We start from the raw sequence: 26190 nt of genomic DNA, 5'->3' as shown, positions 1-26190 counted from the left end.
CTGGCTCACTGGTCAGTCCTCAGCAGCTGGCCCTGGGGGTGCAAAACTGAATCGATCCCCAAACTTCTTCAGGATTATTCACTTCAGGTTGCCCTGGGCTTTTTTATGCATGAGGGATCCCACCACCAAGACCTGCTCCTGTTTCCAGAATCCTCCCCGCAAGCGAAAGCTCAGGTGGGAAGAAACTGCAGTTACAGAAGCCATTGTCTGTGTCTTCATCTGCACAGAGGGAAAAGCATGTTGTGCCCTTTAACCACACCTGGTGAAAACAAGTCAGTGCTTTGCTTCCTTCTGTGCTAGCAGGTCCAGGAAAAGAGTTGTGGGAGAGACACAGATCACCTCATCCTGGTACTGTGTGGCAAGACCACAGAAAGCCTTGTCTTCTTTAAGATTTAATCCCCATTAGCACCAATATTGTCCTAAGAACAGCTTTTTCTTTATTTGCCAAATTCAGTGTCAGAGATGCTCTGTGACATGTTTACTGAGAAAATAAATCCATTAATTTTTTTTCTCATGAAATTTTGGAGCCTTCCTGGAACAAAGAAAAGTGCACATTTTCTACATTCACAGATTTCTGATAAACAGGCAAGCTGTAAAGCACGATGTTGAATTCTTGCCAGCCTTGTGACGGCATCATCCCCTGGACTTCCGTGAGCTGCTGCGCAGTGCCCCTGCTGTGGGCTCAGCATCAGGGCTCAGCAGTGCTACATAATGCTTCAGCAGCTAAATGGGCTCAAGGAAGAAAACCAACGTCATCCCAGCAGATCATCTTCACCCAGGAAAGGTCAGGGCATGGTATATAAGCAGACTGGGTGCATTTCCAGGTTACATACCACATCCTTCCCTCAGTTGCGCTATTTTTGTGCCAGAAATCAAGCTCTGATGATCTCAGTGCCTTTCTCACAGATTTATACCACTATCAGCAATGGGTGGTTCAGACCTACAGTACAGGAGATCTCTGGAATGAGGTCTGTTTCACTGAGACTACAATGGTCAAGCGTGTGAGCATAAATCCCCCCAAAAATTCCTGTGGCCCAGTTGTGTCTTTAGTTCCAGCACTGCAGCTCCCTACCCTACAGCTTGACAGAGCTCAGCAGACTGGCAATATTTCATGGAGTGTACTAAGAAATAAAACAGAGAAATACTGAGCAGTGCTAATTTCTGCCATAAATGAACAGGTTCAGCCCCTTTCGTTTGGATCCTTGCCTGATGATGCCTGCAGAAAAACCCACTGGCCGGTAGGGCAGCAGCCCTGACCAGTTTCAGTGTTGACCCAGGGAGACTTCACCAATAGGTGGAAAATATGGGAAAGATTTCACATGGTGAGCCTGATCGTTGCCTCAGGTACAGCCCAGCATATCAGCTTCAATGGAAGCGCATTGGCGTAATTGGGAGTGTTGGCAGACAAGCTGGAGTGAATCAGACAGGGGGGAGGGAGTGTGAGAAGTCACCGGCTGTTTGCTCTGCCAGAGATTTCCACCCCCTCAGTAGTGCTGGTAGAAGCATGTGCCTGTGCTTCATCCTTTTCTGTGCATCATCAGCTATATCTTCACTACCCTCAGCAGCACCAGCACTGCTGGCCCTGGCTGACGGGGTCCCCAGTTAGAGCAGAGAGGGAGCAAATAAATACTGGGGAGAGGGTCTTAAACGGCCCCAGAAGTCTGAAGAGATGCTAAGCCTTGAAGTTCAGATTTGACACATTTTTTTTTTACTTTGCAGGAGTTCTGGCAACAGCTATGTGTCTGCTTCTTTCTGGAATGCAGTTCGGGTCCCTTGCATAAGCCCCAAGTCAGCATCTTCCTTTGCCCTTACACCCTGCAGCTCAGGTACAAGGTTCATGGTGACCAAAAGGCTGCCAAAGCTCAGTCCCTCCTCATATGCCCTGTCACATGCCTACACAGTATTTCTGTTCCTCTTCTTCTCTGTGTACCTTTGTGTAAGAAGAGAGATTCTGTAGACAGATAATACCAATAAATGTATTAATTATCTCTGAACCTTGCCTGATGCTGGGGAGGCATGCTGCTCTATATCATCTAGCAATGGGAACCTCGGGGACTTTTAGCTTCTTTAAAGGTAATTTAATAAGAGGGAACAGTGAGAGGCAGGAGTGAGTGACCAAAGGGCTCTCCGCTCTGGCTATCACCATGTCACACAAGCAAAAGTCGCTGTTGCAGAGGCATTCATTGGCAGAACAGAAGTAAAGAGGCAGCAGCAGTCTCCCACGCAGCTCAGGTAATGACAGGGTAGCAGCCAGGATCATTGTCTTATATACTAACTAACAAAGCAGAGACGTTCTGAATTTGCTGCAGTAACTGCCTTGTTGCAGTGTACAGTCTGCTTCTCTCCAGTGACCCCTGTTTCTGTCAGCTCCCCCTTTCTGTCACCTTTACTGGCACTGTATGTTTATCAGCATGTGCTGCAGTCTCCTGTACTCCAGCTGGATCATTTATGCATGCAAGCCCTCTTTCCTTGTTATGAATTTGTGCTTCCTTACACCACATGGTGGAAAGAGCCAGCTCCTATAAAGACTCTTCTGGAAACTATTCCAGTCCTATAAAATCTATACTGAACTGAGCAAATCTTAAATCAACAAGTGCCATCTATTTCCTGGGGTCTCACATTTCTTTCAGTTCTATTTCAAGCCAGTGAAAAGAAAATGGAGGAAATAAAAGCTGTTTAGATACTTTCTGTGCTGCTGAAATACCTGCTGCCTAATGTCAGTCCTACTGTCAAATATAACCAAAAGATGTTCCATTTCACCCAACTGCAGTTGGGAGTGACTTGGCTTGGCATGCCTCAAGCTGGAGGATCCATGGAGTAATTAGGAAGTGAGGAGTCAATCATCTTTGTTGTTGCTAGACCTCAGTGCAGTGACTGAGGGCTGATTCATACTGACACTGAATTCCCTTTATATGACAGAAAATGCAATCAAAACCCATGTCCATCGGTCTTTTCTGTTCTTGGACTAAGTAATTGATTTGTAGCTCAGTTTCCCATGGTAACAAGGCTCTCTGATCACCAGCTGCACGTGTTGGCCCTAATAGCTTTTGAATCCACTGCTTTATTTCAGCCAAATAAGATGGCAAGATTGAGGTCTGAAGGATAATTAAGTTCCCACAAGTTTCCTGAAAAAGTCTGCATGTGGCAGACCATATTACTTCCACATCAATACCTTCACTGCAGATGGAAATTCAATGAGTATTGGACGCCAGAGACTCCACCAAGGGAAAAGGTCTTCTAAGAACCTTAACTAGGGGCAAGCTTCACCCAGAGGTTGCAAGGACCCATTGGATCCAAGTCCACAGGAATCCAGTGTTTGTAGAACAACTTTATATTTCAAGGGAGTACAGTAGGTGTGAAATAACAAATCAGTATAAAATTAGGACTGTGTATGAGGGTTCCCCAAAGAAATCCCAGCTAAAAAAATAAGAGGATTTGCAAAAGTTGGTGATTGTTGAGCATCAGGGGAGGATGAATACTGCCATCAGTGTATGGAATGTAAATCAGGAAAATATCTATGTGCAAATATTTTTCCTTTCACTGGTCAGTGAGACTCAAGATTTTTACTAAAAATTATTTGCATTTCACTTCTAGGGAGTGTTTTTACAGAGTCAAGACTTCAACACTTCCCACCAATCCTAAGTGAAGGCGGAAGGTGGCTGTTCCAGGGTAGCTGGGCAGTAGCTCCAAGGTATATCTGTGCACTCGATGCAAGTGTCTGCTGAGCTGTCAGCCCTGAACACACCATTGCTCACACTGATCAGGTACTGGATCAGGCTGGAGCATCCCCATATCTGCAGGCTGAGCTGCCAGCACAGCCCAGTCTGAGGCTCATCAATCAGCTCTGGAACTGGAGGGGACAGGGGTATGTTTCCTCCTGCACTAACTACTCCCATACAACACAGGCAGTGCTGTGAGCTTCTGCTGTGCTCTTGCTTGGTGCTGTGGGGTCGTGCTGCCTCACAACTTAACTGGTAACTGCCCTGCATGGCTTTAGCCTCTGTTAAAAATTAGGAGGCCCTGTCTCATCAGCAGGGAGATGTGGATGAAGGAGTGTGGTCAGGCTTAGACACATAGGACAGAATTTGCTTCAGCATAAACATGCAGATGTTGGACATCCCACTGCCCCAGTACAGTGGGCAAGGGCTGCTGCTGGGGAAGATAGGGGGGACTGCACTGCTGTACTGGAATGGTGGAAAAAAAGGGTGGTTGTGGGAGAAACATTTCATTTAATTAGGAAAACAGTGTGCCAGGCTGGTGCCTAAATCAGAGCTGTTAGGCTGGAGCTTCCCTGGGGTCAGGATCACAGTGCTGTCTCCAAGTAGACACAGGGCCAGGCCAGCTCTGTATAGGCTCTTCACATTTTGAGAGCAAAACACTGCAGGGCACCTGGGCTGGACCAGAAAGAGCACCTCATCCTTTACCAAAACACACAGCCAGCCCCCACCTCAGACACCTGCTTAATCCCAGCTGAGGCAATGCCATCTCTCTTCTGGTATGTCATATATAAAATTTCACATTTCTGCTTTCTGACTCCCTCTTGACAGCTCATCCCATCTGTCCCTATTTTAAAATCTCCTTCCCTCCCTCTTTTTTCACTAGTTTTTCTTCTGGTGTTGCCTCTCCCACCCACAACACAGCCTCACTTGTACCTGGTCTGTCCAGGCTTTTATGCAAAAGGATTAAATCATCATTTGAACCAGATCACTGGATATCACTGGGCACTGGAACCTTAAAATATTAACTAAATCAGCTGCTTCATGCTTTGGAAGTCGTTTTTCCTGCATTGCAGATGGGGGGTGAGTGCTTGTGCTGTTTCTCATCACTCTTCCTCTCTGTGTGAGCTGCAGGCAGAGGGCGTGCAGCATGCTGTTTGCTTGTGAAGAACAAAAGCGTGAGGTACGCCTTTCCTTCTCTGCAAGTTGGAAATCCAGGGGCTCTTTTATGTTGTGCTTGGAACATTTGAGTCAGGAGCTGAATTTTACCCACCTCCTCCAAAGCTCCTTTTCACTGAGATCACTGCCAGTAGCTGGATGGGTGCACGCAACAATTTTCAGGGAGGAACTGACACAAAGGTCTTGCATTCCTGGGTAGGAAGCACCATGTCCCAGGAAAGGGCTTTCCCCCAGGTTCCTGCAAGAGGTGGCCACAGAGCCTCTCTCTGTGGAACCACTAGCCCCTGCCTATCAGATTTTGGCCTTCACAATCTCAAAGCTGGCACAATGCAGAGTAACTGGCACCTGGGCAGGCCAAACATGTTCTCTGCCCCCAAGAAGTAGCTCAATCATGCTTGGTGAAGGAAGAAAGACAACTTTCAGCTGGGGCTGACTATGACCCCACACAGTTAATGAGCATCATCATACATTCTGCCACAGTTAAGAGGCTGGGACTCAAACACAGTACAGGTTTTATTATTAAAAAATGCATAAAAACTAAAGACATGCTTCCCAGAGTTAGAGTGTATATGTACATCTGCGCTTCCTAGGCAGCTGCAGGGAGCATAGCCTTCTGCCCTCACTGCAAAAGTGCACTGCACAGGTTTTTGTTACCCTTTGTCAGGTGTTATCTTCTCACCTGCATTTACAGCATTCCAGCTAAGAGAAAACCCTGTATCACCTGGGGTGCAAGATGGTAGAATTTGTATCTGTGACTGAGAAACCATACTGAATTTCTGGAGACACCTGTAGGACATCTCTGTTGAGTAGGAAACTTGACAGAAAGGACCCATGCTCAAGGAAGAGTTCTCACTAAGGCCTGAAACTTGACCTGAATTTTATATTTAGACCCCGACCTTACAATAAGCAAATACTGGGTATCGAAGGGTGGAGTGTTCTGATACCAAGTCTGCACTCTCACTTGACTTTTTGGTCCCACCTTTGCCAACTCAGTAAATACTGACATTTGTGGTATTAGTTTGAGGAAGTGCAATGTGGAATCCTAAGTAATACTGCCAAGTTTTCAGCGCAGTGAAAATAAAAGAAATTAAGATCTAGCAAATATTTAGGATAAGTAGAGCAAGATGTAACTGCACTTCCTTGCTGGGAACCACTGCACAAAACAAATGCTGATTTACAATAAAATATTAAATTATTAAAAACCACAAAAGCACTTGCAGTTACAGTGAGTCAGACATGCTGATTGGAAAACAAAACAAAACCCAAAAGAGCAAAACCATTAATTTTGCCCTGTCTGGAAGGCTGCAGTGATACTACTCTACTCCATGTTTTATGTGACTTTTACAGCATGCCAGAAAGCCTCCTAAATAGGAAGGCCAGTGGTTCTCAAGCTTTTTCATGATGAGCCCTCTCTCTTCAGAAACAGATCTTCCAGTTGATCCCTCCCCCCCAACACACATGTCTTCCCCAAACTGATTTCACATGTCACTATAGCAGCTACAGTTCTTGGTTATTTGAAGAGGACATAGGACTAATAAAGGGAATGATTGAAAGAATCCCACTTTGAAGCAAATGCTGAATCCTGCTCATGCTGAAACTGAGCAAGTCTGTCATTCTGTGTCTCAGTCTTCTTCCTCTCCTGGAGGGCAGCACTTAGCATTAATTAGCACTGTTTCCCCATACTGCTGTTAAGTCCTCTCTACACTGCTTCCTTTCCATTCCTTTGAAGTTGGATTCTGCCCTCACACAAGCCAGCTGCTCTCCCTCCCTTTGCATTTTAATGACAGCTGCAAGTCTAGTCAGGCCTGAACTGGCATCAAACAGAAGACAAAGAAAGATATATAAAAAAAGGCATAGGGAGAAGAGGAGTGCTGGATTTTCATTCTTTTTTCTAATTTTCTTGCCCACCAAAATGTCTGAAACTCTTAAAAGAGCCCTGGACTGAGGAAGCAGCAAATGTCACTGCATGAAATGAGCCAGATGTTCAAATTCAGTGCTGGGTAGGAGCAGATCCACTGATCAGTTTGAGAACCACTGAGGTAGGCAACAAGTCTAGGGAGTACTGCTGAGTGAACATGAGGGGAATTTTGCCCTCTTGTCCTGAATGACAATATAAATACCCATTAGAGTTTTCAGAGGTACCAGTCCCAAAGTCACGCAGGCAGGATTGAAGACAACATCTACACAAGAGCAAGCACTGACTGAACAGAAGGTATATTCAGCTCTGCTCCAGCATTCAAAGACAAGAAGCAGAGCACAGACTCTGACTGCTGCCTTAGCTCTGAACTCCTTTCAGCAGGATGTGGTCAACCTGTAACCCTACTGTCTCCCCACCAAATCCAAGGGGTTGTTTGGGTTGCAGTTCTTCCAAGTTATTTGCCACTGCAGCCCACACAGGTGGTGAAAGCTACAGAAGCTGCCCAAGAGCCCTGGCCAGTGCTGTTCAAAACCATTCCAGGTCTGGCATTAGAGCCCCAGGAGACACAGCACCATGCTGCACACATCCAGTCCCAGGGAAGCAGAGTGTCACTGCTATATACAGGCTAGCAACTTTTCTCTCCTTCTGTCTCTAGCTCATACAGAAGGCTTTTGTCCTCCCCTTCTTGTCCATCTGGATGCCTCTCACCCTCAGCATCATCTCCAAGGCACAAGGGGCTCATGATGTAGCGATAGTCACTTGTAACAGCAGCAGCTGCCCCAGCAACAGTCTCTTCAGCATCCATATTTCCAAAGGAGGCGTGCAGAGCAGGGTCACTTGCAGACACCTCTTTGTCCTTCCCAATGTTGACATAGAGAGGATCTTGACTGGAAGAGAGCGTGGACATCCTCCCGCGAATCATTTCCAGCTGTGACCGGAGTACTCCAAAGCTGGGGCGTAGTTTGGGCTCAGGATGCCAACATCTGCACATGAGATCATAGCTGCAAAACAGAGGGAGACAAGAACACTGAGAAGCGGAGCAGCCATGCCCTGCGCCTCTGAACAGAGGCTCTGGGCAGTGAAGCTTAAAAGACACAGACACTTCCCCCATAACCTGTCAGTTTTGGCCTTGCACAGGTGACACACCGTGGATGGCCATTGTGGGTCTAATTTATTGTTTCTTCCCATTTTCAAGAGCATTCTCCCTATGGTCAAAAAAATTATTTAGACAGTATCAAAACCCCAAAAGCCCTGTAAAAGTATGCTGAATTTCTTGGTAAAGCCCTTGTTCCACTGTCTCTAGGGAGCTAGAATACGACTGTGAGTGCGACATCACCTAGTAATAGCCTTTGAATTTATTCACAAAAAGCACCCTCACAACCTCTGCCACAGTTGAAGCCATCCTTCCAAATTCTAGTTCAAGAGCAGATAAATCAGGAAGAAAACAAAGATCAAACTGTGGGAGGTGCATGTTCTTTCCAAAGTATTTTTTCTTTCATGCCATGTTAACTCAGCACTCCCAGAGTAACGGAAGTGTGCTGCTGCCTGACACGTTGTCAACGGGACTGGAGAAAGCACACTGAGTTTGTTTGGAGGGCCGTGAAAGAATGGACAACAGCTTCAGTGCTGGAAGAGGGATGCTGAAATGGCCTTTCAACTACAAAGGTGCAGAAGATATGTTCAGGGCCATTACCAGGTCCAGGTCCCATTCTGCAGCCTTCCTCCTATGGTCAAACACCAGCTACCTCAGCTCTGGCTGCCCCAGGGCCAGCATGAGGAGACAACCACTGGCTCTGCTGGCCTGTGCTTGGGCAAGGGAAGAGGAGCTCTCCTGCTCCTCTGTTCAGTGCCTGTGCTGGCTGCCCTCCCACCCGGAGCTGTGCTGGAGCACAGCCAGAGCCATTGTCCTGTTCCTCTTTGTGCATCACCCACAAGACTGGCAGCTGCATTCCTATGGTGTTATTGTTGCCAGTTTTGCAGGGAACAGGAACAAAGCACAGTGCTGGCACTGAAAAACACTGCATACAAATAAATGAACCTCAGTTGAACTTGTAAATAGAAAAAAATCTGATATGGCCTTTACTGGGAAATAAAGCATTTCATGATGGGTTTAATTTTACTTTTTGTATTCCTTGCAATCAGAATTACAAGACTGTTTTTGATCTCACATTACTTTTGCAAAAAGCTTTTACAGTTCATTTGTCTTAATCCTGATTTACATCCCTCACAAACAGTAGAAATAATTCTAAATACTGCAGATAAACCAGAAATTTCCAATTTTGTGCAACTAAATTAAATACTTCCTTTTACCTTTGCTGTCAATCAGCATAACCCATTTGAAGTAAAGGTAGAAAAATACTGGCTGTACTGAATCAGCCCAAAAGTCCATTTGCCCCAGTACCCTATGCCTGACACAGTCCAGTAGCAACACCTGGGGAAAGCATGTAAGCTGAGGGTGAGCATGTAGTGAGATCTTTCTGGTATATTCTCCCAAGTCTCAATAACTTATAGCTCAGGGACCTCACAAAACAATGGTTGTACCTTTTCAGTAGTTTTTGATGGATTTTTCTCCAGTGCCTTTTTAGTAAGTTTTTGAATCTATACTCTTCTGCATCCCTAACATCCTACAGCCAAAAGCTCCACAGGCTGGAACCAACGCTACTCAGAGCAGTCAAGATGCAGATATGTATTTAATTTAAGCAGTGATATAACAAGGTTTTAATTTATACTCAGTAAAAGTTAAATGAACTGCTGAGAAGATAAAAGTGTTCGGCTTCAGTAACATGAGTACAGATTATACCCTATGTAGAAAAAAAGAAAATGAGAAAGCAACTACATGAAATAATCCACCATGAGAGCAGGAGGAAAGAGGGAGGAAAGAGGTCTTAGACCACAAAAGTCAGTGCTCATAGTTATATCTTTCTTTGGGCATAACATACAGAAAACAGAGCCTTGCTTGGGCTCTCAGTGAAATTATTTCACCTTGTCCAGGCAAGGCAAGCTTTTGCCCTGGGATAAGCTACAGTGACACAAGTCCCTGGGGAATCCCAGCCCTATGTGAGGAGACCAGGAATCTCTAACCACCACCCATGGAAAAGGAGTTGCTGAGCAAACATGTCCTGTGACCTGCTGGCCAAGAGTGGTTCCTTGGCAGCAGGATTAAGGCAGGAGCACAGGCTGCAGCACGTGGCTGCCTGCTGCCCTATGGACTATCTAGGTTCTTCCTGAAAGTCTGAAAATGTCTGCAACCAGAATTATCAAGATTGTCTTGGATTTGTTCCTAGAAGTAATTTAAGGTGGGACACTGATCTACACAACTTTAGTTTGTCCCATCTGCTCTCTTCTCCTTCAGCCTGCTATTTCTGAGAGTAGTAGATCAAATTTTGAAAACTGGGCCAAGCTTTGAAAGAGACATGCAGGCCACGGCTCTGCAATCCAGTCTCCTTGCAGTCTTGCTAGATTGCCTCTCCATTCAGCCTTCAGGGTGTGCCATGGAACTCATCCCTTTGCTCAGATGCTGGCCTGAGAAGGCAGTGTTCAGTGATTCTGGAAATACAATTACAGTTTCCACAGAGCCAAGAACTGCTAATGTTGACACTGTTGAAACCATTGAGCCAAGTTAGCTGCTTGTGTAGTTACCACAGGTTCCTGGGAGCTCTGCCAGCAAAGAATGTCTAGTAGCTAACCCAGGGGCTTTCTAGTGAATGGCTCTGTGTACTGGAAAGTGGAGAGATTCAGATCAGCATCCCAGCCAGCTGCCTCTGTTTCCTTCCAGTGAGCCAAATTTCTCAAATAATCATGTCAGCAGGGTGAGGAAGTACTCACACATCTTCCAGGCACTCCGGGGGCTGCTTCAGCCTGTTCCCACTGATGAGGTAGTTGTAGATTTCTGCATTCTCAATGCCAGCATAAGGGGTTTGCCCTCGGGTCACAATCTCCCACATGGTCACCCCAAACGCCCACTGAAAGAGAACAGCACACAGAACAAGTGAACAGACTGTTCCCTGCTCGCTGGGCTTGGTTTCAGTACGCTCAGACTGTGCTGGGTAATGTCATCTGAGCAGCAGTGATGCAAGGGCTGTCCAAACTTTAGCTACAAAACAGAAATGACCCACCAGATGCTGCTGATGCTGACACATCATCTTAGGAGACAGCTGAAGGCTCTGCCCAGCCCCATCCTGCAGTGGAGCAGGAGAAGATTTGGGAGCTCTTCCTGTCTTCCACCTACAGATCTTTCCTACTTATGTTCTTTAAGGTATGTAGTATCAGTTTTTTGGTTCCCAGCTAGAAGAAGATTTTTGGGGCTCACAAATCAGTTTCTTAATTCATTTAACCATATTCTGAGTTTATAGAAATGTACAGGCACAACTGAAAGCAGAGTTTAGCCAATAAGGGCAAGGAACAAACCACTTATGGCTCACATTAATTTCTGCTGTACACTGCACAGTTGTACTTGTAATTTTCAACTAAACTCTAAGATTTGTGAGGTGCAAAAAAATTTTTATTTTCATAAGCACACCCCTGTCCAATATCTCTTGTAAACTGGCTGGACCAGTGACCACCAATCACTAAACACTGCCTACAGTGGATGCAGCAATGGCTGGGCAACACAGCAACCACATTACCGAGGCACTCTTGGTTATCTCTTCAAGGACACTGTGACAGGGATAACTGGAAAGGCAAGTCCCAAGGACTGAAGGACAAAACTAGTGTGAAAATACATCAAAAGGCAGCAAGGAAGAGGGAAGACTGTATCAGGAAAAAAAAAAATATCCCAAAAGGAAAATAAGCAACAATTACAGATGAATGGGTTTAGCCTTGCTCCCCAGGGGCAAAGTTATGGAGAGTGTCTAAGCACTGATGTATTCTGATCTATGGAGTTCCACCAATGCCTTCTGCAGCACAGAGTACCTTTGCTGCACTTATAGATAAGTATGTGGGTTACATGCATTTCAAATATCACTTCCAAACTGTCAGGCAGAAGAGAAAGGAAAAAGAATAAGAGAAGAAACTGCATAAAGAGAGGAAAGGAAGAGGAGGAGGGGAAAGATGAAGAAGAGGATGGCAATAAACACTGAAAAATAAAGGACAAAAGGACAACAAGAAGAAAAGGGTCGATGTATTTTGCCATTAACCACCCTCAGATATATATTTTAGCCTTGAGTTCTGTCAGCACCCAATGTAGAGGCAGCACCATCCCTCAAATACAAGGTAAACTCCCTTTCCTACCACCAGGGCATTTCCCACCCTCAGTGGGATTCCTCCACTTCAGCAGGAGTACAGGTGGTCCCCAATGCAGCAGAGCAAAGCTCACCACATCGCTGTGCGTTGTGTACAGATTGTCTGCCAGACTTTCCAGAGCAAGCCACTTCACTGGCAGCTTGGAGGCACAGCCCTGGCGGTAGTAGTCTCCACTGTAGATTTTCTTAGAAAGCCCAAAGTCTGCAACACTCACGTTCATGTTCTCATCCAACCTATGGAAAAATTTCCACAGTTGAGGAAAGGAAAGCATTTATTGGCTAACTCAGGCCAAAAAAAAAAAAAAAAAAATTCAGAGAACTGAGGTATATGGCTTGCCAAGTATTACACAAAAGGAGAATGATTTCATCTACTTGGTAACCAATGTGAAATAGCTTAGTGGTCTTAAACTAGTTCCTTCAGACTAACAGGGAACTAATTATTACTAAGGAAGAAAGGCAGTGGCTAGGCTCAGATGGTCTAGTCTCTTACACAGAGAAAACTCAGATACTTCCTGCTGTTTCTGCGATTATCAGAGGACATCTGCAATGCTCACTGCTACCACCAAGGCCTGCACCCCACATTGGCAATCAAAAAAATCACAGATTGCCTAGACTGCCTGTTAAAACTGCTTGAACTGCTAGATCTGCAACACCTCCTCTTCAGGCCTGGCTAATGGTCTGAATTGCTCTGTCACCCACTTAAACCTATACATGTTGGCAGAGTCCAAGTAAAGGCCACAAACACTTCATGCTCCTGTGCCTCATAAAGAACTCACTGCTTTCCCCAGAAGATGTGCTGAAACATGCATTCAGCTTCCTCTGGAGGATTTCTATGAAAATAGAAAATCAGTATGGGTTTCTCATAAATGTCAAAGCAGGCTAACCCATCATTTTTCATCATAACTATCAGGCTCTTTGTCTGTACATCTGGACATTAAATGCCTTTGGAAATCTGTGTCTCATTGTGGATTTTATTGGTTGTTGTGGTTTTGTTCTGAGGCAGAGTTCTGTTGTCACAATTAGTTGTTCCTTCCTCCATTCTTAGGGAAGAAGCAGAGTGGAAAGTATAAAAAAAGGACTTTTCCTTCAAAGCAGTCAAGGTAGTTTGGTGTCAAGAACAGTGAAGTGGGATCATACGGTGTGTTCACCATGCAATTATTTTTAGAGACATTCTCCACAAGCTTTCAAGGAAACTACAATTCTTATATTGTGATAATCAAGTCCTCAGAATAGATACCAGAAATGCAGACTTCATGATACAATGGAAGCTCTTTTCTCCTAACACAGCCAAACCCATTCCCTCCTGTTGGTTACTTTATATGGTGGAATAAATAGCTTATGCTGACACACAGCCACTGGAATGGCTAATTACAAACACATATTGTAATCAGCTCTATGAAACTCCATGTGCAGACCAATGATGGAAAATTTCCTTATATAAAGGATTTGTCTGAAAGATCAGTAGGACTTTAGGAGTTGCTCCCTGTTCTCAGCAGCACCACCACATACTCCACCACAATGACCATGACTCCCCTACGTCTATTATCACTTAAATGCAAAGATCAGCACTCTTAGACAGGACTCCTCACACTTCTGTCATGCAAAAGGTTTTCCAGCCCTCCCTCACCCACTCTGGTCTTTCTTTTCTCTAAAAACTCATGAATCACTTACATGCAGTTCCGAGCTGCAAGGTCCCTGTGTATGAAATTTTTTGAGCTCAAGTACTCCATCCCACTGGCAATGTCAATCATGAACTTGAGGAGTGTCTGAACAGGCAAGTTCTGTAAGAAATAACAGTTTAAGTTCTGTTTCTGGAGGCTTTCAAGCACATATGACAAAACTGCAAAGTTTGCTGCCACTTTACAAAGTAGGGATGAGGAATACAGGGATGGGATGGGATGGGATGGGATGGGATGGGATGGGATGGGATGGGATGGGATGGGATGGGATGGGATGGGATGGGATGGGATGGGATGGGATGGGATGGGATGGGATGGGATACCTGGTTCTCAACATGCGTGCAATGAAACACTTCAAGGTCACATCTCACAACTTGTCTGGTGTTAAAACCCAATCATCTGCCAGTGCCTTTGGGAGACCAATCCTGAGCTGCTCCAAAGACATTCTCTGAAAATCCCCACCATCCCAGAAGGAATTTTACAGTAAGACAGACTTACAAATGGGTTTTCCCCAATCCGTGACATCAGCAGAAAAGCATGGAGGTCTCCATGCTTCATGAAGGGCAGGATCACCATGGGAATTGGGAGACGGCCCTTGGGACGGCTTCGTAGACTGACTCCTGATGAGGACACACACAGCAAAGGGGTGTTAGCAAACAGATTATTCCCAGGAGGAATCTTACAGGCTGCTGTGCCTTCCTCTTACAGATCTGTAGGAAAATGTGCGGTTTTGGTGGGTAGATTCCATGCTCCAACCTTTCATGACTTTATGCCAGGTGGTGTTAAGATGCCTCTAACCCTGTTTACTTCAGAGGCTGTACTAACAACCTCTCAACTCTTCTTGCAGGACCAACTATAAATGTTCCTATGATCACTGCAGACCAGACAGCCCCAACCCCAGGCTCTGCAGAGCAACCTCCACATTCTGGAAAATACCTGCATTCCAAAGTGTCTACCCACAAATGTCTTGCTTCTTACTCAGTATTTTGGAAAGGCACAATCTTCCTTCTATTTATAGCCTACCTGCCCACCTGTTCACATTTCACAGCACAGTTTAGACACGTCTCAGCCAGCCAAAGTCTCCCTGATACATTTGCAAGAGCTAAAGAACCAGCTTAAACAGGAGATGTGTGAGGGCAGGCGTGGGGAGCATTACACACACTCCAACTCCCCGGGGCCTGGGAAGGAGCAGTGCTGGACTATGCAGGACTCCAGGCAGCACAGAGGAGGCTGCACCAGCACTGCTGGGGAGACTGAGCCTATGTGGGATAGTGCAGGAGCAGGAGGAGCTCTGTGGCACGAGCAGCAGCACTGTCTTACCAATCAGTTTGGTGACATGAGGGTGGTCAAACTCCTTCATACAGGCAGCCTCTCGCAGGAACTCCTCAATGTCAGTCGAGGTGAAGATATCCGCTGGAAAAAGTGACTGTAAGTTTTGTTTCTTTGTAAGTGGCTCCAAGGGACTTCACAAATAATGACTGCCAAAAGCTTGTTCTTTGTGGAACAGCACATCTTCTCAGACCTATAGCTAGATAAGCCACTTTACAACAAAGCAGAGCCTGATGCTCTCTCCTGAGATGGGCAGCAGTAAGCACATATCAGGGACATCTGGGAAATTAGTTCTTGGCAGAATAAAGAACTGCCGGTTAGCAGCTCTTTTCTGAGTAAGAACTTTCCTTGGAAGTTGTGCAGACTGTGTGGGGGTTAAAGATCTAAGAATAAATTCGGTAAAAGAACCTAAGCTACAAACCACAGGGAGAGGAGACGTCACACAAATGAAAAAAAATGTTAAAACTGAGGAGATGGCCTAGAGCCCGTGACTGGCACAGCAGTGCCCAATTTATCTCTGACAAGGAAGCCATGAAAGATCAAAGCTTTTATGTCTCTTAGCATGATTGAGTCTTACAAGGTGCTAGAGCTAAGATTTCTTAAATGACTACTACTACTGGATAGCTTGGACCAAATTCAGCAGTGACATTCATCAGCAAAATTTTGGAGTAAATTATTTCTCGTTGCTATAACTCCAGATTTATGGAAATACATCAGTATAATCAAGAAGTATCCCAGCTGACTACTTTCACCACTGCTGCTGCTGAATTTAGCAAGAGTCCTCCAGTTCTGCTGCAAGATCAGACTCAGACCTGCAGGGGACTGTTCCCATTATCTGCTTTAGGCAAGTAATTTCAATATGATTCAGAAGACAAGAGGAGATTCCCTTTTTGCAGTCAATGAAGAAAGGAAGGCACCTCTGGAGGCTGACAGATTGTTCCTAACTAAGTTAGATGCCTGAAGGGAGACATTCTGACTACAAAAAAGCTTTCAAACTGATTAGAATTATTCTTAAAACTGGATAAAATGATACAACTTACACTAGAATGGTACTAAGTGTATTTAGTACAAGCTGTTGTTCTGTGACAGCAAACTGAGCTCCAGAGATAAGCGAGTGTGACTGCTTTCAGTCAGTCACAGTTAATTTTTGCCTTACAGGCAAAAGGGATCAAATAATGTAGGTTAACATATATAAACACACATATACACACATTTCCTTTGATTTATACCTAACTCTTAATTGCTTTTCTTGTTCCAGACTTTTGCCTGTTAGTTGCCCTTGTTATGTACACTCACCAAATGACAAATCAGAAAGGAGCTGGACTGCTCAGTATACGTGCTGAGAGGAGTTACCATGTCACTGCATTCAGCCCAAACACTCTTCTGTTTATTCCAGGCTATGTGCTTGCAGGAATACTGTTCTTTCACTGCTGAATTATTAGGGCAGAGCAGACCTGTCTGAGCTGTCTGTGCTACATGATGCAGTGGTTTTGACTGCATTCACCACGTGCTACGTGCTCTAGAAACAACTAGGTGGTATAGGTCCTTTCCTGAAGGGCTTCCACTACAAAAAGACTGACATGAAAGGGATGGGAGACAACATGGGTAGTGTGGCTGAGTGGGAAGCTCAGAGAGAAATAAAGAGCATCAGGGAATATTTGCTGAGAATAGGACAGACAACATTTAATCTTTTCAAGCTCTCTTTTCTTAAGTAGTTCAGATAGCTCTGCTCCCACATACCTTTCAGCATCTTCACTGCCACTTTCTGGAAAGAGCCATCATCTAGCTTCAGTAGTGCCTCTCGAACTGACCCAAACTCCCCTGTAAAATTATCAGAGTAGGCAGTGAGGGAACAGCTTCTTGTGAAAAAAGTATGATTCACAGCAGGTTCACTTCAGGGGTCACTGGCAAAGAAGCTGAGTACCCATAAGAAATGCTTCATTTTTCATTCTGCAGTTCCAGACAGCAGCTTTCAGCACATGTGTGTCTAGAAGAGATATCACTACAGTAGACAGAACTCACTGTGCAGGCAGCCCAAAAGGCAAAGGAAAACAAGAAAGGAAAAAAGCAATCCCTGACCAGACAGATGATGCAGAGACAGAGTTTAAGCTGGGCAGACATTTCTGGGGAAGCCATATCATGAGGGATGAGTCTGAGTGAGGTTCTGCTCAGAGAGGAGTCTCTTTGCTGAAGCAGCAAGTGGATGAGTTGGCTGAGGAAGCTCTTAGTATTGACAGCCATCAGAGCTGAGTGATAGTGCCAGCAGTCAACCATTTGAGACACTGTCAGCCTTATCTCTCAAAACTCAGAGAATGACTTCTATGAATCACAGCTGACCAGAGTAGCACAGACTATCTACTTGTGTGTGGGTGATATGTTGATTCACAGAAGGCAGCGTTTTGCCCTGGTGTGTGCTCTAAGGAAGTTAAAAGGAAATGCAACAGGCCAAAACCTCTTCAAAATATTTAGCCTAAAGAGGCTTCATATCATAGCCTAACAGCCTCTTTGCATTCAATCTGGCTCTAGATTTGCTCTCCCTAATTATCCCACCCAAAATGCGTATGAGGAACTCTGACACTGAAAAGAAGGAGGCAAAATATGGCACTCAGGACATCTAACCCAGAAGCATTATCTTCCCACCAGCTTTTCACCAGTGTCCTTCACTGCTATATGGCATGTGCCTACTTCACAAAAACCATGAGCAGTGGATCTGACAATAAATCAGGAAAATGGGAAGGAACAAAGGCATTTTGTGCTGCCTCCATACTATGGAGCTGTTGCTCAGCTGTAGAGTCAGCAGAGCCCAAGATAATGCAGTTATGTCATCTTATAACATGTAACCTGGGGTTATGGCAGTGGGGCTGCCATAACACTGATCCTGCCAGCTGGCATCTCCACACCAAGGCAGTGCCCTGGGGCCCCTCTCCAGCCAATTTCAGTTTACCTGTCATGGGAACAGCCCAAAAGGGTTGAAGTAGGATCCCAGAAACTGGCCAAGAGCTAACACTCACAAACAGATGACACAGCTGTTTAATTACTTAGCATTGTTAAGCCCTCTGAGACCACTTCTGCAGGAAGGTCATCTTCCTGCTCTGACAGAAACGTATTTGTTCTAGGAGGGATGGAGTGGAAGAATGCTCTCTGTGGGAAAGGGTCAAAACAACCTGCAATAAAACTAGTCTTATAAAGAAAAAGGTGAAGTTTATTTGAATATTCCTTTGTTAAAATCTCTGCAAGAAATTCACACACCAGTGAATTAACACTACTTTGGAAAGCTGAGCATAGACTGCAGCTCCTGATTGTGTAGAGCCATATTATAGGAATGGCTTAGTCAATATCCTCTTAGTTATGCTAAACCTCTGAAATGTTTTATCCCAGTGGAAAGGATAGTTCCATTTAAATTTCCATCTACAAGCTGGAGAGAAAACAGGCTGCTTGTAATTGCTTCTCCCTGCCCAAAAGTTAAAATAACACAAGTGGGATTTTCAATGTAAAGCCTTCAGTTAAGTTTTGGTTCTTACCCTTGCCCAACATTCTTCCCAAGGTGAACTGCTGTTCCTGGATTAAGACATCCTTTAGTTTTGTCTTCAACTCATCACTGATCCCTACACTCTCCACTGGAAAAAACAAACAAAACAAAACAAAACAAAACAACAAAACAAATGAAGCATCAAATAAGGGATATTTAAATATTCTGTCACAACATCAAGAGTCACCTGTTCTACTCTCCATCTCCAATCTGATACCCACACTGTAGGCTGGAAAACCTGGAAAAGACAAAATTCCCTTCCATGTCCTTTAGCCTCACCACAGACAAGCAGCCAGTAAATTTCAAACATCAGAAAATGTACTTACAGTACTTAAAAGGAGAGGGTGTGATAGTACCACCCTTAAATACTCCAAGAATAACAGGAATGCAGAAATAATGTAAAGAATGCCAAGAAGACAAAATCCAATCTGAAGGGCCATTGATAAACAGTGGTTCATACATCTTAAGTTCATGGAGCTGCACCATTTTAATGACTACCTGGAGGATCATCCTAACCCAGCTATGCACTTCTGCCACAGAAGCCATGCCCTTCCTGAACCAGGAAAAAAATGGATCATCTTAATGGATCATCTGGCCTTTCCTGGGACTCAATCTCCTCTTTGATAAGTCACTAATTCCTGGCTTTCCAAGACTGATTAATTGGTTCATGCTTGTAGCATAGCTGTCACCGCTGGATTATATTCCAGTCGAAGGAGTCCTTGTAGAGTGAAACTGGGGCAAGGGAGTGGTGAATTTATGTCTTGCATTCATATACATAATGACTGTAGCTGCAACTAGCAAGGGCTATGCAATTGGTACAGCAATAGCCACTCTGGCCTTTCACCTCTGCAGTAGTCAGTGTTTAAGCCTCATTGTAAACTAATCCTATGTTTTTGATCAAGAAACATCAGTTTCAGTGTAAACAGAGAGAGCATTGTAAATACATGAACACTGCTTCCCAGGCAGAATCACTCAGGTCATTTTACTTACATGTTGCTTCAATGAGCTCTGGGCCCTCCCTGTTGAAAGACCTGGCAGCTCTGAAATGGACTGCTGGATCCCCTCTGCCAACCACACTGCCAAAGGCATGGCTAGAAGGCAGAAAAGACACACAGGGCCATGATTACATGGGCCATTCGCTTCTAAAAGGGTGTGTTGAACAGTATGGACAATTTCTTGCCCCATATAAACACTGCAGACTGTTTTGTTAAAGAGGTGTATCTGGATAGGAGGAACAATGGGTTTATGCTGCTTTGCTGATGCACCTACAGCCTTCCAAAACAGGCAATCACTCCTCCCAAGTGCCTGGGAGAAGCTGCAGGTTGGGGCAGGTTGCAGGGGTCATAGGAACAGAGGTGCTGCTGTGACAGGGAGGCCTGGGAGACTGGAAAGAACAGGAACCTTGTTTGCAGGAGGGAGCAAACCCCAGCTAAGTGTCAGAGGTGATGCAAAGGAAACTTTACTGGGAATCCAGAGGGTTCTGGGAAGTCAGGAAGTTACAGTGAGCTGATAGACTGAAAACCAGCATGGGATAAAGGGCTCAGCCCATGAGAATACAGATATTTCATCTGTGGATCTTTTCTCTTTGCATCTCTTAAGCAGCAGTGCTAAGAATTACCTTGATAGAGTTTATATTCTTGATAGTCTAATAAGGCCTAGCTATTAATGTAACATTTTTTCTACCGTATTTTTGGTGTTATTTTGAAGAAAAGGCAGGCACCTCAAAACTATGGAAAAAACCAAACAACAAACTCCCAAAAAACATCACAACCAAGAAAGCCAGCCAATACAGTTACACAAAGAAACTGGCAAAAGTACTCCATCCAAAATGCTTTTTTAAAAAATAATTGAGTCAGAAACCACAACAGAAGAGAAAGCAGAGATCTCTCTAACCAGCACAATGAAAAACTCCCTTACCCAAACCGAGTTTCCTTTCTTCTTTTCCGAAGGAGAATAAGAGCCAGGGCAACAGCAGTGACCAGAGCAGTGAGAATGCCCAATGCCACAGGAACCCAGGATGTTCCATAAGGAGGCTGTCTCTGGCCACCTAGATGACAGAGAAAACACCAGTGAGGAAATACAAGACTGCCAGCGTTAAGCAGACTAATTTCTCTTTTTGCTTTTAAATGGGAAAGCCACGCTGCTGAACCTGGTGGATCTTTGTAATAATGAGAAAAACTAGCTCTTTCTCACAGCAAAGGCAGAGCAGAAGCATCTAGTTATCAGAAACTATTGGTTTTGAACCTTGAGAAAGTAACAGGTGCTGCACCAGATTACACTATTTTACATGAGCTCATGATCTGGCACTTCAAACTGGAGCCTCAGGACAAAAAGGTTGCTTAATATGAGCATTCTGTGTGCAGGTTTCACCCTGTCCTTTTTGAGGCAGACATCAGAACCTTGACCAGGTAACACAGCACTACCTGAATGTCAGCCAGGCAGCATTTTGAAAGACAACAGAGAAAGACAATTGCCTTATGGCAATCCGGTTAAAAATGTTTATATTTTTCCTCTAACCTTTCCCACAAAGAGAAGCACCCTGAGGGACCTGGTATTAGCTGTAATTTCACAATGTTGGTTGGTTGGTTGCAGCTCCTCAATGTCTTTCCCCAAAGAAAAGGTGAATTTTGAAAAGTCCCTTGTGAGTCAAGAAATAAGTTAGTCAGCCTACAGGTTCCAAGGCTGAAATAATATTTGTTCCCAGAACACATATACTTTTTACTACAAAATGTCTACAGAAGAAATGGAGATGCTGCCAATCTGAGCAAGCTTCCAGGCAAGGAAGATAAGCAGTATGGTTCTGAATTAAAAGAATATTACGTATGCTTGGCAAAAAAATGATAAATTAATCCAATTCCCTGAGAGATTTCTTCTCATTACTAAATAATAAATGTGAATTTGAATGGGTTTATTAAATTTTGGGATAGCCCTCATATCTCCAAATTTTTAAAAAGAGAACAAGATTGTACCGGGTCCCTGAGCACCTCCTTCATCTTCGTGCTCACTTGCTCACTCTCAGCAGCTGACTGCCCTTTACCAGAAAGTAAGGAAGAATCATCTTTGATGATGTAAGTAATCCTGTTATAAGTCATGGCAGTATAAAAAAACCTGTTATTAATAAGAGATGTTAGGGCTGGAATTTGGATGAATCTCTGCATAGATGCACATGAAAAAGAGACAGACAATCTTAACTGATTATAAGGATTAATCCTTAGAGTCCTGGCAGGCAAGAAGCTTCTGAGGCTTGATTAACAGCTACATTGAGAAGCCTTACTATCCAAGATTTTAAAGAAGCAATATTAGTCTAATAAACAGGTAGAGCTTAAGGACACAGAATTGTGGACAAAGGAGGAAGCAGACTAGCACTTCTCCACTTGAAGCAAATTATCAGATCCTTAGTACTTCTTTTCCAGCATCTTATCTCCTTCAGTGACTCACATATTCTTTCACCACCCAGAAGGTTTTTTACAGGCTCTGGGCCTTATGACACTCCCTCTTGCTGCAATTTTCAACCCAGCCTTCAAGGCTGTTGATGAGGAAGCAGAGATCAAAAACAGAAGCTGTATGTAACTCCAAACCCTCTCCACAATCCCCAAGCCAATCACTTGGGCTGTTTCTGCCTAACAATCAGGGTAGAAACAGCTAACAACATTGATGTAAAAGATCCTCTCTGATAGTTAACAATTAGGTTTCCTTTCCCCTGTGGTGACACAATCCTCCCCCAGCTCATTTTTTATAGTCTCTGTCTGTTGACTGCTCTAATGAGAGGAGCAGTGATTTAGGCCAGCTTCTGGGGAGCCCCTCCAAAAGGAGTGTGGATGAGAACAAAACTAAACTAAATTATTCTCCCTGTTTCTAAACTGCTTGGAATCAGGAGCCCATCCCACAGTTTACAGCAAATGTGTCAGAAATAAAAATGAATATCAAAATTCACTGCTTCTCCTCCTCTGCCCCACACATTGTTGCTTCCCACCCGTGTCACTCAGCTTGAGAGGAGGCTTCAGCACACAAGTTGCCTCTCCTCTCTCAATTCTGTCTCTCCCCCATCACCTGCACCCCCTTTTTCAACCAGCATATGCCTTAAGACTGCACAAGGTAGAGAGAAGACAGTATTATTAGAACAGTTTAAAAGAGTACTAAGGAACCCTTTGATGATGAGCCCTTTTATTTCACAGAAAGTTTATATCTCAGAGGTATGCAAAGAGCATAATCCAATAGTCTTCTCCTGCCTACAACAGTGAAGATTACAGATAGGAAAAGGCTATTAAACCACCCTGTTCCTTGCTCTGCAATGAAAAAAAGAGGTTTCTACTAAGAAAGTTTCTGAAAATATTGAAACAACCTTTGTCAATAGCACGCAAGATCTCTGCATAAGTAGGGTGGAGCTCCCACTAGCTTTGCTGTGATGACAAATTCAACTTAAAGTTTATACGAGTTTAGTCATCCCTATTGCTGCACTGGGAGCTGGTCAGAAACCACCCCTGGCATTTCTCACATAAACCAGTGCCAGTTTGCTATTTTAAGAAAGGAAGCGACTTATGTTTTCTACCAGGCCTGAAACAAAACTGCAGTCTTTCTGCAGCTCTGCTGCTTAAGGCCTGTCAGTGTTTCCACAGTGAACTTTTACTTCCAGCCTGCTACGCTTGTGAAGAAATAAATGTGCTTCCAGACAGCATTTGGCCAAAACAAGCACCACTCCTGATGCTACTTTTTTTGAAGTGGTTTGTAAACAAAAACAATCAAGCAACAACATATCATGCTTTCAGGATTATTCCATTCCAGCTCCCTGTAAGATGCAAACCCTAAACATTCCCTGGGGCTTCTTGCCAGTGATGGCCACTTTCCAAAGGGAACTCCTAGTTCTTTCAGATATTTTTGTCTGTATTTGGGTGCCACAGAAAATACCTGATCAAAAAGTAGGAAGAAAAAATTGATGGAGCCAGTGACCAACCTCAGTAGATTCAGCTCTGAACCTTGTCACCCCTTCAATCTCTTTTAAATAATTTCAGGGCTTTGATCCTACAGTGACTGTGGGCTCACATTTGACCTTCAGAGCTGACTTTGTCACAGGAACTGGGCTGCCAAGGGACCTGAGTAATGTGCATGCTCAAACCAGCATTAAATGCCCTACTGCAAGTAAGGATACAGCTCTCTACTGGTTGCTCTGCCCACATCCCCCACCTCCTGCTTGCTTAGGAACTCCCCTCTAGAGTCCCCCTGCCATTCCTCAGTGTGGAGGGATGAGGAGAGGTCAATGTCCATGTGATTACTCAGAGACACGTGGAGTGGGAAGATAGCAGCAGCAGGGTCAGCATCAGAAATTAGAGACTGATATCTTGTCCTGCCACAGGCACTTGGAAACAAAACCTCAGGAGACTGTGGTATTTTTGTATAGTTACACCTCACTGACTTCTTACCACCAAACCTCATCTTTATTTGCAACATCTTCTTAGTTCTGTTACAATTTCCTTCGCAAGCAAGAGCATTCTCTCCCTTCTATCCATCTCCCCATGTAACATCCTGCCCTGCTTCACAGCCTGCCTCCCATTTCCCACTCACTGTGAAATACAAGCAGCAAGCAAATCACCCCAGGTGAGCCAAACTGCCCTTCAGCACTAGGACTACACTCCACATGTGCATGTTTTTGGCTCCCAACAAACCCTTCCACATGGTCCAGATTGCATGTTACAGCATCTGTACCATCATCTTCCTCTTCTATCAGTAGCTGAGCTTTCCCATGGAGACAGCTCAACTGGTTTAATATAAATACCTTTGGTAAAACCATTATGAACCCCCATGTGGCCATGGTTTAAATCAGGCTTCAATAAAACTAGTCAGGAATGGTATAAAATTAATCAAAAAAGACAATGCTTATTAGAGGAGTTTTCTGCCACATTTACTTGTGTAAATCTGTGTAAACCTTCATTTGCATGTTTTCTATTGTGTCTGCTCTTCTGCTCTGCACTAAGCACAGTAAAACCCTATTCTAAGAAGACACAGCAGAGGCCATAACCTATTTTGTTTATACCAGCTCTTTAAAGATTATAGAATTTCTAGTCTTCTTGATGAAGCTGCTGTTGTATAAGCCCACATGTCTCAGTAAGTAGTAATCACTGAAAGAAAAAGACTCAGAAAAAATAGCAGATCCAGTATTTCTGACTTTTTTCCCAAAGTGAGGGGAAAAAATGATGGACACTCACCCATGACTTCCTGGGCTTCAAGCAGGAAGAGGTCACTCCAGGGCCCGCACCCTGCAGAGTTCAGCACACACACCCTGATAATCAGGTCTTTGAGAGGATTCCACATGGTGAGATTGGCTTTTGTGTCCTGCACGATCATCTCCCCCTGAGTGCAAACGAAAACGAACTGTGAGCTGTCTTACAAGGCATCTACTGTAAAACTTCACCTTCAAACCAGAACAGTACCAAACATGTACTTCACTGGTGCTGGAACAAGGGCTGGGAATTGTGACTTCTGGGTCCTTGCTCAGTTTTGCCTGAGATTTGGGCTGTTGTCTTGGGTTTCTCTTCCCAAAAATTGCTATTAGTTTTTCAAGGCATAAGGAAGATGGAAGGTTTAATAATTTCTTCCTTTGAGGTCCTCCCATGCATGTTGCTATAGAAATATGGGGTTTTTCTGCTATTAAAAGATATACCTCCTTCTTGTGGTTCACTGTAAAGCATTTGGTGGTTTTAATCCAAGGGAGGAGTCTGTCTGTCTGTTTTCACTTGTTGACCAAATCCTAAATGGCTTCTGAATTTCAGTGCCAGTTTTCACTTAGGATGGCCAATATATTTTCAGTAGTTCTATGGGTCTTCTTCATACAGAAAACCCATGAATATTTGGCTGCCACCACTGACACAAAGTAAATTCATTGAGAACTCAGAATACCATCACTCAAAGTCAATGACGCTGACCTAGTGTGAAATGGGTCATACAAAATAGGAAATAAGTCTCTTTTCCCTCTAGATGTCTATTATTACAGACTTGCTCTTCATTAATAAGCACTGGGTAAACACCTATTAGGAAGCTAGAAACCATAAGAAATGCTGTGAACTTCAAAGGCTGATAGATACCTGGGAAAGGTCAATGCCAAAGAACAAATTAAAGGCCTTCTATCCTGTCAGGGTCCTTTCAACTCCCTAAGTATTGTAAATGAAGCTAAAGAATCCACAGCCTTCTTTCTGTGATTTACAGCACAACTTATTCACTTGTTAAGTACACCTTTGCTGCTAGGATTTGGAAAGCCAAGGCCCAGTCACAGGAGACAGAAAGCCCATATCCTGCACTGTCTGAGCTGGACAGTCCTAGAAAGAGGCAGAGAGAGACAAAATGGATTCTCTCTATGTTGTTCTTCTTGTACAAGGAATGGCAGAGACCTGGTCTGTCTGCAAATGAACATTCAAGTGAAGGAATTCTGAATATGCCAGGAAGGAGGGAATGGTCCTATATCTTGAAGTCAAATACTAAGGCATTCCCTAAAGTCAGAATAGATCCATTTACACAAAAGCAATGTCAGCAATCTAATCCCCTGGTATGGATGAGGGACCTTAATGCCTAGAAGATTTAGTATGAACCTTCTGCAGTTCTGTGTTCAGTG

At 44.2% G+C, this 26190-nt stretch overlaps 1 protein-coding gene across 1 annotated transcript in view; it reads right to left on the bottom strand.

The window, feature by feature from the left end:
* Nucleotides 1–7438: 7438 nt before the first annotated feature.
* The window catches only part of TYRO3 (TYRO3 protein tyrosine kinase), a 39067-nt gene continuing 20315 nt past the window's right edge, over nucleotides 7439–26190 (bottom strand). Inside the window, exons 9-19 of the mRNA XM_062494787.1 lie at nucleotides 24791–24935; nucleotides 20508–20637; nucleotides 19581–19681; nucleotides 18583–18678; nucleotides 16802–16882; nucleotides 15053–15145; nucleotides 14231–14352; nucleotides 13725–13834; nucleotides 12128–12287; nucleotides 10639–10775; nucleotides 7439–7814 (exon numbers count right to left, since the gene is read on the bottom strand). Coding sequence (XP_062350771.1) covers nucleotides 7439–7814; nucleotides 10639–10775; nucleotides 12128–12287; nucleotides 13725–13834; nucleotides 14231–14352; nucleotides 15053–15145; nucleotides 16802–16882; nucleotides 18583–18678; nucleotides 19581–19681; nucleotides 20508–20637; nucleotides 24791–24935 — 1551 coding nt within the window. The remainder of the gene's footprint in view (nucleotides 7815–10638; nucleotides 10776–12127; nucleotides 12288–13724; nucleotides 13835–14230; nucleotides 14353–15052; nucleotides 15146–16801; nucleotides 16883–18582; nucleotides 18679–19580; nucleotides 19682–20507; nucleotides 20638–24790; nucleotides 24936–26190) is intronic.

Source organism: Cinclus cinclus, chromosome 6 (genome assembly GCF_963662255.1).
Source record: "Cinclus cinclus chromosome 6, bCinCin1.1, whole genome shotgun sequence".
NCBI lineage: Eukaryota > Metazoa > Chordata > Aves > Passeriformes > Cinclidae > Cinclus > Cinclus cinclus.
This window is presented reverse-complemented; position numbering and strand designations above follow the sequence as displayed.